This window comes from Nelumbo nucifera, chromosome 1 (assembly GCF_055504915.1).
Source record: "Nelumbo nucifera cultivar China Antique chromosome 1, China Antique-T2T, whole genome shotgun sequence".
NCBI classification, from domain to species: domain Eukaryota; kingdom Viridiplantae; phylum Streptophyta; class Magnoliopsida; order Proteales; family Nelumbonaceae; genus Nelumbo; species Nelumbo nucifera.
In genome coordinates this window covers 196818944-196832849 of record NC_142649.1, presented here as the reverse complement: position 1 = coordinate 196832849, position 13906 = coordinate 196818944, and the positions used below count along the sequence as shown (strand labels likewise).

The 13906-nt window shown below is 37.0% G+C and overlaps 1 protein-coding gene across 6 annotated transcripts; it reads left to right on the top strand.

Annotated features, from left to right (window-relative positions):
* The first annotated feature begins 7217 nt into the window (after positions 1 to 7217).
* Positions 7218 to 13526, top strand: LOC104602297 (putative trehalose-phosphate phosphatase F). 6 transcript variants are annotated; one of them, XM_088895766.1, is made up of 15 exons: positions 7243 to 7383; positions 7528 to 7592; positions 8440 to 8558; positions 10498 to 10586; positions 10698 to 11209; positions 11323 to 11463; positions 11565 to 11636; positions 11781 to 11909; positions 12012 to 12068; positions 12220 to 12321; positions 12430 to 12507; positions 12622 to 12691; positions 12780 to 12850; positions 12939 to 13031; positions 13130 to 13526. In XM_088895766.1, the coding sequence occupies exons 5-15, from the start codon at positions 10913 to 10915 to the stop codon at positions 13193 to 13195; spliced, it is 1176 nt and encodes a 391-aa protein (XP_088751892.1). In that variant the 5' UTR covers positions 7243 to 7383; positions 7528 to 7592; positions 8440 to 8558; positions 10498 to 10586; positions 10698 to 10912; the 3' UTR covers positions 13196 to 13526. The 6 variants fall into 6 exon arrangements, with proteins under 6 accessions (XP_010264221.1, XP_088751892.1, XP_088751891.1 ...); XM_088895765.1 differs by having other exon boundaries at positions 7472 to 7592; XM_010265919.3 differs by lacking the exon at positions 8440 to 8558 and having other exon boundaries at positions 7218 to 7383.
* The last annotated feature ends 380 nt before the right edge of the window (positions 13527 to 13906 follow it).

Below are 13906 nucleotides of genomic sequence, written 5' to 3'. Positions count from 1 at the left end.
AATTGCTCGTTACCTCAATAACCAAGATGATATATGCAAGATGAAATGAATTGAAAGGGAAAGGCAGGGAATCCAATGCTGCAAGCAATTATTATTGAAAGGGTAGCCGTAGCTCTCAGGCTGCCTTAACTAGTACTGTAGTTGAAACACTACTGTTAGCTCGCAGCTCATGCTACCTAATCCACTCGCCAGTCCCCAGTCCACCCCCTTAATTAATTCCTGATGCCACCCTCGTCTCCACCCACAACCACACTACATGTTGGATAACAAACTTTTATGAATTACCCATCGACAGTCTTAATTGGCTATTACACCTTTAATTGTGCTGACATGATGAGCATCAAAGGCCAGCCATTCCGCCATCTAAATAAGGTATTCAATCAATTGTCGGGGCTTATTGCTTTGATTTCTCGCTCGACAACAAGCTGCTATGACTCTATGAACAATGAAATATGAATTCAGCAACAACCCATTCATCATGATGCCTGACCCGGCAATAGACAAGGGCAGAGATTTTTATATTATATTTATCAAGTTATGAACTGGGTTTATTGTGCTTGGCAAAACCATATGTAGCATTATATCATATATCCTCTCACCCATCATCTTGATTCTTGACAAAGTAATTACTATTTACTTACAAAGAGATCAGACCCAACCACGTAGTATAACTAGTGTAGAGGAGTATGGATTGGACTTTGGACTTTGGAGGCATAAAATAAGGAGAATATAATGGACCTAACCACTACAGAGAGAAGGTCGCCAGACCATGCTTGCATGCATATGCATGATATTCGGTGAATGCTGCTGCTTATTTTCTTAACCCCGACGAAATGGATCAACCAGTTGTGTGAGTTGGTGTATAGAGTTTGGGGAATGAGGTCACGGATGATGAATTTTAATTTATTCTGACATTTATTATAATTGAATTTCTTGGAAAAAGCCGAGCCTGAGAGGCCTTAAATCAATGTTGGACCGAGTTTAATTTCTTCCAAAATCTAATAAGTAAACAACATCGAAAGTAGCTTTCTTCAACTCCCATCAGATAAAGGAAATTAAAAGAAAGAAAACACCTCGAGAGCTGGGGAAGATGCCATTGAAGATGCTGCTACTCCGTTAAACTTCAATTGTATTCCTCATTTATATAATATATATATATATATAATTAAAGAATGATATTAATTCTTTTTACACCGACCTTACCTTAAAGTTGTGTGTGTGTGTTTGTGAAGAATAGTCAGCCGCAGCCTGTTTTGTGTTTGATTTTCTCGGTTTCACTCGTTTTTCGTTTTCTTGTTGAATCGACCTTTAATTGGAAGACTGAGAGACACTGGCTTTTTTGCTGTTCCGACTTCCAAGTCAGCTCCTAGTCAAGTTGGCTGTTTTCCTCATACTAATTGGGCCGGTTGTTTGGGGTCCACTCCATTCCTTCCCCAATTTCCATATTCACGCATAGGTTAAAAAAGTACGAAGATATAATAGAATGGGACGGCCAAGGTAAAGTTAAATACGCCAGCGTCAGCATGCCACATAAGCTAAGTAACATCTTTGGTGGTGGGATCAATGATTGAAGGGACTGGGACTGGGAGGTGCCTGGCCAAGCCCAAATCAACCTACCCACTGATTTTAGGTGGGCACTGGGCAGAGGGCTACGTGGGGCCCTGTTGGGCCTTCGTCCTCCACAGTCAGGACAAAACCTTCCTCGTGTATCCTAGGTGGCTGCTTTGACCGTACTCGCCTTTTCACCCCACCTTACAACTCTCTTTCTCCCTCCTGCCCATGGGCCATGGCTGCTTTTCTTTTCTGCGTATCTTGTTTCTACTTTCCTTCTTTCTTTCTTTAAGTTGTTTCTTTGCCCAACCCAAAAGCTAATAAGCGCGTTGTCGTCTTTAGGTGTTTGAATCAGTTAGAAACCATGTATTTATTTATTAATTAATTTAACTACTGGGGCATCCTTTCCTTCCTTCGATCATTATTGAAAGAAAAGCGCAGACAGCAACTGATCAATCAGAGTTTCTATGCCCGCAACCGCATCTTTTCAAAAGGTAGGCTGTGCCTGTGATAGATGCCCATGACCCGTGAATCCCAGCGATGTAACCTCTTACTATTACATTCCAAGATAAAGAATCAAAGATAGTTCCATTTCATCATAATGGGCCCGTCCGTAACCGTCGGGTTGATGTCCCTGAGCCTAACTCCGGCAGCTTTTGGGAATGTACTATTGGACCTCATCAACAACATCTTCCAGGCTTACTCACCCCCAAACCGGAGAAATCGTTTTGGCTAAATGAACCAATGTTAATTGGGTTAGTTCCCACTCCGAAAGGCATGGGAATTAAATGACCCGAACCCGGTTATGTAGGGGTATGGGAGAGAAAACTTGTGCGGTTTTGCCGCCTCCACTCAATTCCATTGGCTCATTTGGTTGACTTTCAACTGGTTCCAGCTTTTTTTATATATATAATATAAAAATAATGAACGAAGCTGCAAGTGTTCACTGAAGCATGTGAGGTGTAGTGTTTGTCATATACTGTCACCATATTAACTTTGTATTTATATTGTATTTATGATATGATATTTGCAGTTGACGCTACCTATCAAGTATCAAAGATTAAAAAAATATATTATATAATAAAATTATTTAATAATAAGAAAGCAGGGTAGGGTTTAAGAAATATAAAAGAAAAATCTAATAATCGTTTTCACTTAGGTAGAGTTTTAATAATTTATCTTTCTATGTGGGTTATATAATAAAATTCTCTTTCTCTCACTCACTAAAACACGTAATTAGGTAGAGTTTTATATATTAGAATTAATGTTGACACCCGAATGTTTGTTGGTTAGAACATGATTAGAATATGTTATTAACCTGCCACTATCCAATATTATATTTAATTTACACGTGGTTTAGAAAATAACCGTCCATTTTTATTCATACTAATAACTTGTAATGTAAGGTGTTGTATTAGAAATAGATTCTTTGTCAATTGTCACTCTCAATTTATATATATATATATTCCACTAATTTTGGGCATCCAACGGTTGGCTGCAATTCCCAGCTATTAGATGACCAACCCTTATGATTGGTTGGCGTGCTTACTTTATTGACCTTATAATACTACACCGGTTCTTCACTGAAAAGAATGTTAATCATATTCGTTTGGACGGCCAATTCCTTAGCTTGTTTTAGAGGTTGATCAGTACAAAAGCAGTTCACTTTTGTTCTATTTCAAGCTTTCTATTCAATGAATCAATGGATGGATCGAAGAGCAAATATGAAGGCAAAAGGAATTGTATTAGTGTTATTTTTGTCTTGTGTACTTTTTTTGTTAGCTTTCTATTCTAGATTAATTAATGCATCAACCAACACAACTTTATGTTAACTATTTCAGGTTTTTGGCCACATGAATCCTATTATGCATTTTAGCTTTTCATCCTAACGAAAATTAGGGAAAAAATCTCCAAATTAATTTCTGATTTCCAACTTTCCAAGCAGTATTTATTTATGCATTTTCTTTTTCTTGTGGTGAGAGAATAAAGCAAACTCAGTAGGGTTCGAGTATCATATGGAAAAGATATGATATGGGAAAAAAACTAACCAATAAATTGAAATTATAAACGTGTTTTATTATTATTATTTATCATTTTCAAGAAAAAAAGGTGTTATTTATCAAAATTCATGGGTGAGTTTTAATTGGTCAAACTTTTTCTATATCATATCTTTTTTTCTGCATCATAGATTTTCCCATTGATAAAGGGTTCGATTATGATATGAAAAAGATATGATATGGGAAAACAACTTACCAATAAACTGAAATTACAAACGTTGTAGCAATTTTTGTGTCACGGCAAAAGTGTAAAATAAACGAGGCATTGGAGATAACTTCCAAACAGTATTTTTCTTTTGTGTGTGTGTGTAAAACTTGAAGAAAAGGAAAGAGGAAATAAAGTTAGAAAGCAACTTTGGAAACACACTTTCAAAAGTTGTATTGTTTTTAAAATCTCAACGTTTTTGTTTCTTAAAGCATTTTCTTTTTTTCTTTCAAAAAGAAAAAAGGAAGCGTTTTCTTCTGCCTTTCCCTACCTTTTCTTTAAAACCAAACACAGTTTAAAGATTCCATTATATATGATGCCAGAAAGACATGATACTAAAAAACTTGTAACCAATCAATTGACATCATAAAAGTGATAACTGATCAGGTGGGTTTTCATCAAAATTTACGATAGTTTTGATTGGTCAAATTTTTTTCAGTATCATGTCTTCCCGACATCATAGATTTTTCCTTTTAATAAGTATCCAAAGCTACAAAGAAAGACACTTAAATAGCTGACTAATATTCATTTTTCTTTTTTTTTTTAGCTTATAGTTATTTTGAACTTATAAAACACATAAATTATTAAAAATAATTCCAAGAAATTAGGTAGAGACTCTTCCTTTGTTAAACTAGACTGACTTAGTTTATCTATAGATCTGGTCAATATAAATTCACATGCACGCCACTATACACATATTGAATATTGAAAAGTTGGCAAGTCCAACATCACTCCTCTGAAATATAATAGCTTGGAAGAAGGGTTTCAGTTGTTGAATGAATTAACAACATGACATCCTCTATAGTCTATTGAATGAGCAAAACAAGAAATTGATGAAAAGTTTGAAGCATTCCATCCTCAACTGAAGTAATAAAAGCAACCCAAGATTTATAATGCGAACACTCATACCAGAAATACAAAATTCTTTTGAGGGCATTCCATCTTCAAATTAGATATATGACGGCAGAATTGTGTTTGTGTTTAGTAAGTCAAGACATGGCCAATTGCTTTTGACATGATAGATGGAGGATTTTGAAGGGCAAATTCATTCTAGAAGGGTTCCAGGGTGTAACATATTGTGTTTCCTTGAGTTTTAAATTTTAATGGTTTCAGGTCGAACAAATCTGAGAGAGAGAGAGAGATTCAATTCAAACAAATCTTGGAATCATGCACACCTCCTGATTTTCTTAATAGGTCCATTTCTCTCCGTCATGTTTTACTTTGACCATACAACACCCCTAGCATTCCCTATTATGATACAGGTCCCACGAAATTTGTGGCTGAGGTTTCTCATTTGTCGTATGAAAGACAGTAATTTCAGTATGACATTGTATACAAAGTAGCATTTGATTATTTTTCATTGAGAGGATTTGTTTTCACCATTTGATCATACGAAAAAGGTATTGGCATCTATAAATCAAAATCAAATGGTCGGCAACCCTACTTTCTCTTGTCAAACGAAACTACTTCATCGTTTCTTTCTTAAGGAAAGTCACCCACATATTTTTTTCTCACTTGGTACTAGAGAAAAGGGATCACTTTGGTTCCGGAAATTTATTGTACCTGAAAAAAAGCTTACAACCAAACAAACCGTATCATCAAAGTGGTAAGGAATCAGCCAATCAGGTGGTATTCATCATCATCATCAATAATAATAATATTAAATGCGATAGTATTGTCATTCCTGAAAGAATCAATAGATAAAGTGACAATTTATGAAAAAGAAAAAAGAGAATGAGTAAAGGTGCTGAGGAACACATTACTTTTGTTGTATTGAGTGCATCTAATACCGTCAATTTGGAATTATCTGTGAGAAACCCAGCTGGGCCCAAAGATGGGGGACCGATATGGACAGAAAAAGGCTTGTACCATTAGCATTTGGAAAAAAAAATCTAACAGAAGCAAATCCTGTTAGAACGAGTAAGGAACCATCTCATCTTTCTGAGTTGCAATTAAATTTTAAAGCTCACTGTTGAGCGATGGCCGATGGAGATATGTCGAATTCAGTAAAAGGTTTTGCCTGATTATTGAACAATTACAATCCATGTACCAAATTAAAATAGAAAAAATACAATCCAATGGAAACATGCCAGACACAATTAAATTAAATTAAAGTGGAGGCATTTGTGTGACTTATTCCCCACGTTCACATTGAATATTTATTTCCCGCAATGGTTGAAAAGTAGAAACCATTTGACCTAAGTTTTGAATTTAGAAACTTGACTAGAAAGGATCAAAGTTTGATTAAAAAATTGAATTAAAAAGACTGGAGTTCAATCATCAATGGAAGAAAGTCCAAGGACCCTAGAACCCAGGCAGGGTCGCAGACCCGCAGCGCAGCGACGACTACTCAAACCACAAGAATCAAGATGGTGAGGGAGCGAGTCTAAAAAAGTCACCCCACGCCAACCGACCACACCGTCGTGTTTACCGAAAACAACCAACCTTATTTGGGCCCCACAGACTCGCGTACAGGTACAACACTCGGTTTAGAAAAGGAAATCTGACCTTCCTCCTTTTTATGGACAACGATCGTTTTTTTTTTTGGACGACGAACCGAACCGTGCATATTCCCTCGTGAAAAGACAACCAACCCACCTCTGCTTTTAATGATAAAGCTCGGTTACAAAGGGATGTTTTTGTCTTTTTAAACCCGTAATGTACTTTTAAATTTTATTTAGGGGACGAGAGAGAGAGAGAGGGAGGGTGTGCTCCTTATCAAAAAATGGAATTTGCTCACATCACTCCTCCCTTTTTTGGAGGTCCTTTTGACCTTGCCAGCTCGGACTGGGACCACGTGAACCGTACACGGAATACGAGGGGCGAGACCACCCCCAAAGGAAAGACCGCTTTTTCGGCTTCCCGGGCTCGATTTCCGCACGTGACCTGGCACCCACTCATTGCCACGTGGATCCATCTCTGCTTCTATTATTCCACGGTTTTATTTAAAAGTTAAAACTTAAAACCTCCCCGTACGGAGACCACCAGCTGTTTTAGAAAGCGACACTTGCGGCAATTGACTCCGTTCCTACGTGGCGGGCCCGCTCTGACGCGTGTCCACGTCACCCTTGATACAGTCACAGGTGTCGCCGAGTGCATGGTTGGAATGCAGAGCATACACGTGTGCGTTTCTCGAGAGTTTCAGATGTGGGTCCACCAGAGGTTGCTAGGGCATAGTCTAAAACGACCGTAACATATGTGACGGTTTTTATTTTAATGGAACGAAAATAAATTATGGTAACAAAATCGCTTTTTTATTATGTTTCTGTTATTATTTTATTGTTAAATAAAGATTTTGTAATTTCTGGTGGTGTTTCCCGATTCAACAACCGAGTTGCCTTGTTTACCACGTCTCCTCGGCGAACGAAACTCTATAAATACCCAAACGACTCACCCGCCTTCCCTTCCTCTTTTCCAGTTTTCCTACTTCCTTGCGTGTGCGTATACATCGTTGTTGGCGTCACTTTTCTCTGCGATTTTCAAGGGCTTTCTTTGCAATTTCGCTGCCTTCAAACGCGGCTCTCTACTTTTTGCTTCTCTTCTCTCTCTTTCTCGACTCGTTCTCCCCAGGTTTCCTCTTCTTTCTTTCTTGTAGCTTTGCCTTCATTGCTCATTCTTGTCTACAGCTCCCGCTATTTATTTCTGCGAACGATTTCAGCGGTTCCTGTCGGTGGTCGGGATCTAAGGATATCCGTCCGTTTCCTGCATTTTCAGGATTGAATCTTCTTTCGCTTCTGGTCCGTGTAAGCAGAGTTACGATTTGAGACGTCGTGAATCAGGTATGCTATCATTGTCTTCTCTCCATTTCATTCGTTCTTATGAAGTCTTTCTGGGGTTGTGCCCAATGCTGTTCGATTTAATCTAAGAAGCTTGTAGCTTTGATTTCAAACATTTCTACAAGGGGGTGTTTGATTTTCTTCCGACGGTTCTTTGATGATTGACGTTTCTCGTTGTTCGATTTGGTTTCAGACATTATTTTCTCTGATTCTCTTGTCGATCTTTACCTGGGAGGGCCGCGTCGTCGTTTGAACGCTAGGGCTTCTCCCCGATGGTTTAAACAATATGCACCAGGAGTTTTTGTTGTATATATTTTAGGATTTTACCGTATCGATTTGTCTTTTGCGAGTTGATGACATGACGTTTTTGGATTGAGCTAGTTTTGTTTTAACTCGGGCGGGATCGTGAGTCCTCTCGGCTTTTGACAATTTATAGCTTTTTTATTTACCAGTAACTTTTTTAGGTAAATGGTAAGCTAGCGGTGTATGTTTCAATTTTCAAATGACTCCATTAGATGGTGTAACATTTCCTTTTGTGGAGAAAATCTGCCGACATTAACCGTATTATTTCATCTTCATCATGACTGTATGTGGTTTATAATTGATGTAATGCCGTTCTTGTTATCTCCTTTGATTTATTTGCTTTAAATTTTTTTGTCGATTGCTGCAAACCGCAACGAGAAAAAAAGGTCTGTTTCTCGTTTCCTTTATCAATATCGCCCGATCTATCCTAACTTAAACAGTCACATATACGGGAAAAAAAGATGCACGAAAAACTGGTCTCACCGCGGTTTTATTAGCATCCGTTCTTGCAAAAAAAAGCTGATCATTCTACGTTTTTTCTTTCCAGGTAGTTATTTTGGATCATGTGGTGTTAAAATGTTAGAATCCGGATCTCCTCCTACCCACAGCTCTACATTGAGAACATCTCTTTGTAACATGTAAATACCGAAGATATATATCCTGCGGGTAGGATATCCGAGCTTATACTATTATATTTATTTTTGTTAAATTTGTTTTAACTTTTTTCCATGTTTGATTTCACTTTGAATTTTTTGTTCCCTGGATCCAAAATCTTATTGGCTCGCTAATTGCTACGTATGCTCAATTTTTTTTGGGTTCTGATTTCTACTACTACGTGCGCAGATACTATTATCTTAGGGGATGTTTGGAACCGTTGCCGTTTTCAAAAAACGGCCACGTCGGATCGATATAGGCGTTTCAACAAACGCTCAAACGCCCATATATCTTATTATTGTTTAGTTCTGCCGATTGTTAAAAAATCAGGCATGCGTTCACCGTTTCCCAACGGTTGACCGATGTGTGTTGCTCACTGTCTACGTGGGACATAAGCGTTTTTTTAAAAATGAGTGTTAGAATTACGGCGTTTTTCTCTTGAAAATCGGTCTCAAAAAGCGCCCACACTCCACTCCGTAGAATTTCAATTTTCGTGGGCCAGTATTCGAAGCTTAATATCAATTCATGTTTTTCTATAACCGACCACTAACGTTTTTATTTTGTTCTTTTCTTTTTTCCGGTAATCGTCAGTTGTAATGAAATTGGCGATTTAAAGATGCATGCTTGATTTTTTATTATACTTTCACTAATATGTTAGATCTTTCTATATTATCACTACTTCTTTAGGCTACTATCAATAGCAAGATGCTACTTGATGATGATCTTATTGTCGGTAAAACTATAAATGATAATAAATTAAGGTCTGTTCTTCTAGCCTTGATGCATTGTACGATGCATCTCTATTCTTCAGAAAATATTTCCGGGTAAAACGTTCAAAGCTGTTATTGTCGTCATTCTCGTCCCATTGCGGGCGGGAGTTTAGTTCTCTCTTCGATTCCCTTTTTATCGTATTTCGTAAATACCTATAATTGTGGTAATTACCAAATTAAGGGATACTGTTCTTGTTCGGCACTTTGAATACATTGCATTCAAAGGAGAAATTACTCTTAACTGTCATCTTTTACCTCTCCCTCGTTATTTGATAAAGACAATTCTATTCAATATAGAAAATAACATAAAACTTGGGTCTGTGAGTTTGTCAATCGAATATGTTATTCTTTATTCACTGTGATAGAAGTGATGTTCAGATGAAAATGAAACTATGCATCGGTGGGTAGAAGGGGTCCTGTAGTCGTGTATCTGTATACTAATTCCTTTTCTTTCTATAGTTTGAAAAGAAATCTGCTTGCTTTACCCCATCTTCATCTCTCTATGGTCAACTTCTTTTTCCTCAAATTTCTTTTCTTCTTGCTTAATTTCATTCTTTCTTTTTGGTTATTGTGGTAGAAGAATATTCATTTGCAATTACCGTGTTCATCTCTCTTTCTAATATATCGTGGTACAAGTTTATAAGAAATGACATTAATACAGAATGAACATTAATTTAATATGCTATGGTAACATCTACCAAAAAGTACCATATTAGGGGATAGAAACATGGGGATTGGACCTTTTTCTGCTCTGTTTTAATTAAACATTTTAAGCAATATATAGTTCTATTATAATAAATTCTCCCAAACCTTGAAAATCCCAAAGAAATAAATGAAATATTAATCAAAACCGCAAGAAAAAATTGAACCCCTCCATCTTCTGGGGGAACGTGCAGATCAATTTTTTTGAGTATACCCTCTTAAACAAATTTCTCAAACTATTCTTACTCTCTTTACATCTTTTGCTGCCCGGAGTTAACTCTTTGGATATATTCGGGTGATTGTCCAATATAAGACCTGAATCTAGCTTTTTACAATTAAAAGAGATTGCTTATACTTTATTCTTAAACTTGCATGTAAAATAACTTGTAGCCATCTTTTGCTTAATTTATTTTTGTAATGAATTCTAATTTTCTTTAGTTTATAATTATTTTTTCTTTTCCTCCTTTTGGCTTGTGCAGACTGTACGGTCACTTCTTTCTCAAAATCTACTCTCCACATGATGTTCAGTTATCTCATATAAATGCTTTGTAGTTCTGGAGATGAAAAGGTATATTTTTAACTGCAGTTCGAGTTCTATTTGGGTATTAACCTGTAGTGTACCTACATCAGGGATTCCTTGGGTTCTATTTGAGTAATAACATACTCCCGTTATTGGCAGTTTTCAGGAAGCTTGCACTTGATGGACTGCTCACACAACACTACTGATAAGAAAACTTTGAAGAGGTGGTTTTTCATAGATAAAAGGGTTGGGTAAAGATAGTAGATATTTTGTATTGAACCTTCTGACCCAAAGTGGACTGTGGACCAACCTGCTCTTACAAGCCACATACTTTGTTATAATCCTTGTAAACCTTTTTATATAATCTGGATCCGATGGACTTGAAATCAAAACATGCTGCTCCTGTTCTCACTGATCCCGTACCTGTGAGTAAGTCTAGGTTAGGCATCTCCAGTCTGTTGTCTTACTCATCACCCGGAGCAGCGTTCCCTTCTGGCTTGTATTTAACAATTCCAAGAAAGAAACCTGTGCCAGGAAAACTCGATGATGTCCGAGCTGCTGGTTGGCTGGATGCCATGAAGGCTTCCTCACCTCCTCGCAAGAAGCTAACCAAGGATTTCAATATTGAGATTACATCAGAGGATAATGATGTTGCTTATTCATCCTGGATGGTATGTTTATATTTATTGTTTGGTTAGCTTTTGGGTCTTCTTTGTTTTTCCCTTGAAGAATTTCAAAATACTGAATTGTTTATTCTAATCTTGTTTATTCCTTGATTGTGTAGATTAAATATCCATCAGCACTTACTTCATTTGAGAATATCATGAACTATGCGAAGGGCAAGAGAATAGCATTGTTTTTAGATTATGATGGTACTCTTTCACCAATTGTAGATGATCCTGACCGTGCATTTATGTCTAATGCCGTAAGTGCCTACATACTTATAAGAAAGTATTATCAAAATCTTGTTTTCTCATTCTTTCTCCAAAAAAACTTGTTTTTCTCATTAACTGATATGAATATCAGATGCGTATTGCTGTGCGAGATGCTGCAGAATATTTTCCAACGGCAATAATTAGTGGAAGAAGTCGTGATATGGTAATTGTGTGGCCTTATATTAATTGTTTTTGTGATATGTTGTGGTAATTGTGTGGCCTTTCATTAATTGCTCTTGTGATATGATTACTTCTTTCAGATGGCATTTAATATTGATTACTCTTTGCTTCCCTGTACTTGTATTAGGTATACGAGTTTGTAGGACTGACGGAGCTTTATTATGCTGGTAGTCATGGAATGGACATCATGGGGCCAGTCAGAGATTTGGCCTGTGCTGATGACCATCCAAACTGTATTAGGTCTACTGACAAGCAGGTATACTGTACTTACTGGAAAAGGTTAACCCTTTAGTATAAAATTCTTCTACTTGGTGCCTTAATATTCACTGTCTTGTTTTGATGCTTCTTTTGAATGTAGGGTAAGGAAGTAAATCTGTTCCAGCCTGCTAGTGAATTTTTACCTATGATCGATGAGGTTTGTAACATCCTGATTGGAGTAACAAGTCATCCAGAACATTAAATCTATTTTTCTTTACTCATTTTATAACGGAATTGACTGAGTTTTTTCTTTACTCATTTTACAATGGTATCAACTGAATTTTTTCTTTATGCTGTATTTTCGACAGGTTTTTAGAACCCTTGTCGAGAATACAAAAGGAATTAAAGGTACAAAAGTTGAGAATCACAAGTTTTGTGCCTCTGTACATTATCGAAATGTAGATGAAAAGGTAGTGGTTACTTTCCTGTAGGCTGATCATGTCATTTCTTTGGCAACAGTTTTCTGTATAATTAATTAATGCTTACAAGTTTCTCTCGCTGCTACGGTTTACTTTCAGAACTGGCCTGCAGTTGCACAATGCGTTCATGATGTTTTAAAAGATTACCCACGTCTACGATTGACTCATGGACGGAAGGTAATCTTATTGTTTCTCATTTTTATGCCCCCTCTCTGTTTTTTTGTGCTACCAAGCAGATGCTGATTTTTATCTTATTTCTCATTTTTGTCATTGGGTACCCTTTTTATGTAGGTTTTGGAGGTCCGTCCTGTGATTGACTGGGATAAAGGGAAAGCTGTTGAATTTCTACTCGAGTCACTTGGTAATTCTGCTTCTAATTGCCATCATCATTTTCATTTTCATTTCTCATCATTCTTTAATCGAATGTTTTGGTTGGAAAATGATGCCAGGACTAGGTAATTCTGAGGATGTGCTTCCCATATATGTTGGGGATGACCGTACAGATGAAGATGCGTTTAAGGTAAAGCCAAATTAATCATGTTCTTTCCAAGTCGTTTTTAGGATCTTCATTTTGGTAAGAGTAAGAAATCAGTTGACTTCTCTTTCAGGTCCTCCGTGAGGGCCAGCGAGGTTATGGAATTTTAGTATCCTCAGTGCCAAAAGAGAGCAATGCGTTCTACTCCCTGAGAGATCCATCTGAGGTACACACTACGCCAGGGTCGTTGAGAAACCCATATTTATATATTATTGTCCATAACTTTCTTTCTGATTGCAAAATCACCTGCGTGTTTGCTCATAGGTCATGGATTTTCTGAAGTTGCTCGTGGAATGGAAGAAGAGTAAGAAGGGAAAAGGAGCATTATAGTGATACCGTGTTTTCGAGGTTCCTTCCTAACAAATAATAACAAATAAATTAAGGTCTTCCGGGAGCTGCTCTGCTTGAGGTCGTCATTGAATCTGCATTTGGATTTTGATGTTTATTCATTTATTTATTTTTTCTTTGTCTTTTGGTCGATCTTGTTCAAAGTCTCTTATCCATGTAAATCCCTTATCCACCATGTCGTAATTATGCTTTCATCTCAAGTTGTAATCAGTTCTTTACAACCTTCTTGTTTTCCTGATTTTATACCCGATGGTCATCTATATAGGATACAAGTTGAAATTTATAATATTTATAGAAAAACATTTCATCATAAGATCGAGGTGTTAATCTCTGTTGGAGTTTGCACTCTTCAATGATGTTCTTCAAATGCTAAAACTTAAAATGACCAAAAGCACATTTGCATGAATGTTGTCCTCCGAGTCCAATTTGCATAAATAGACACAACAAACAGAGACATACAAATGGAGAAGGTTTAGGCACTGGCATATACAGCAAATAAATTTGGGCCTGGGCTTAGATGCTTCAAGATGGTTTTATTTGGACCTCTAGTCATGGGCTGCTGTGGGCAATTTATGATATACTGGAAAGGTATTATATCGGAAAATTTTAACCAATCAATAATATGGGATGAAAGGAAAGGGTAGACAGCTACCTTCCCCTGTATGTCTTGGATATTGGATATACGCATAAATA

What these genes read in the sequence shown, in the direction of transcription:
- LOC104602297 (XM_010265919.3), top strand. Translation starts at nt 10,913, where the DNA reads ATGGACTTGAAATCAAAACATGCTGCTCCTGTTCTCACTGATCCCGTA. An exon ending in GTGCATTTATGTCTAATGCC is followed by an intron (nt 11,464 to 11,564) that starts GTAAGTGCCTAC and finishes TATGAATATCAG; the next exon opens with ATGCGTATTGCTGTGCGAGA. An exon ending in ATCGAAATGTAGATGAAAAG is followed by an intron (nt 12,322 to 12,429) that starts GTAGTGGTTACT and finishes GTTTACTTTCAG; the next exon opens with AACTGGCCTGCAGTTGCACA.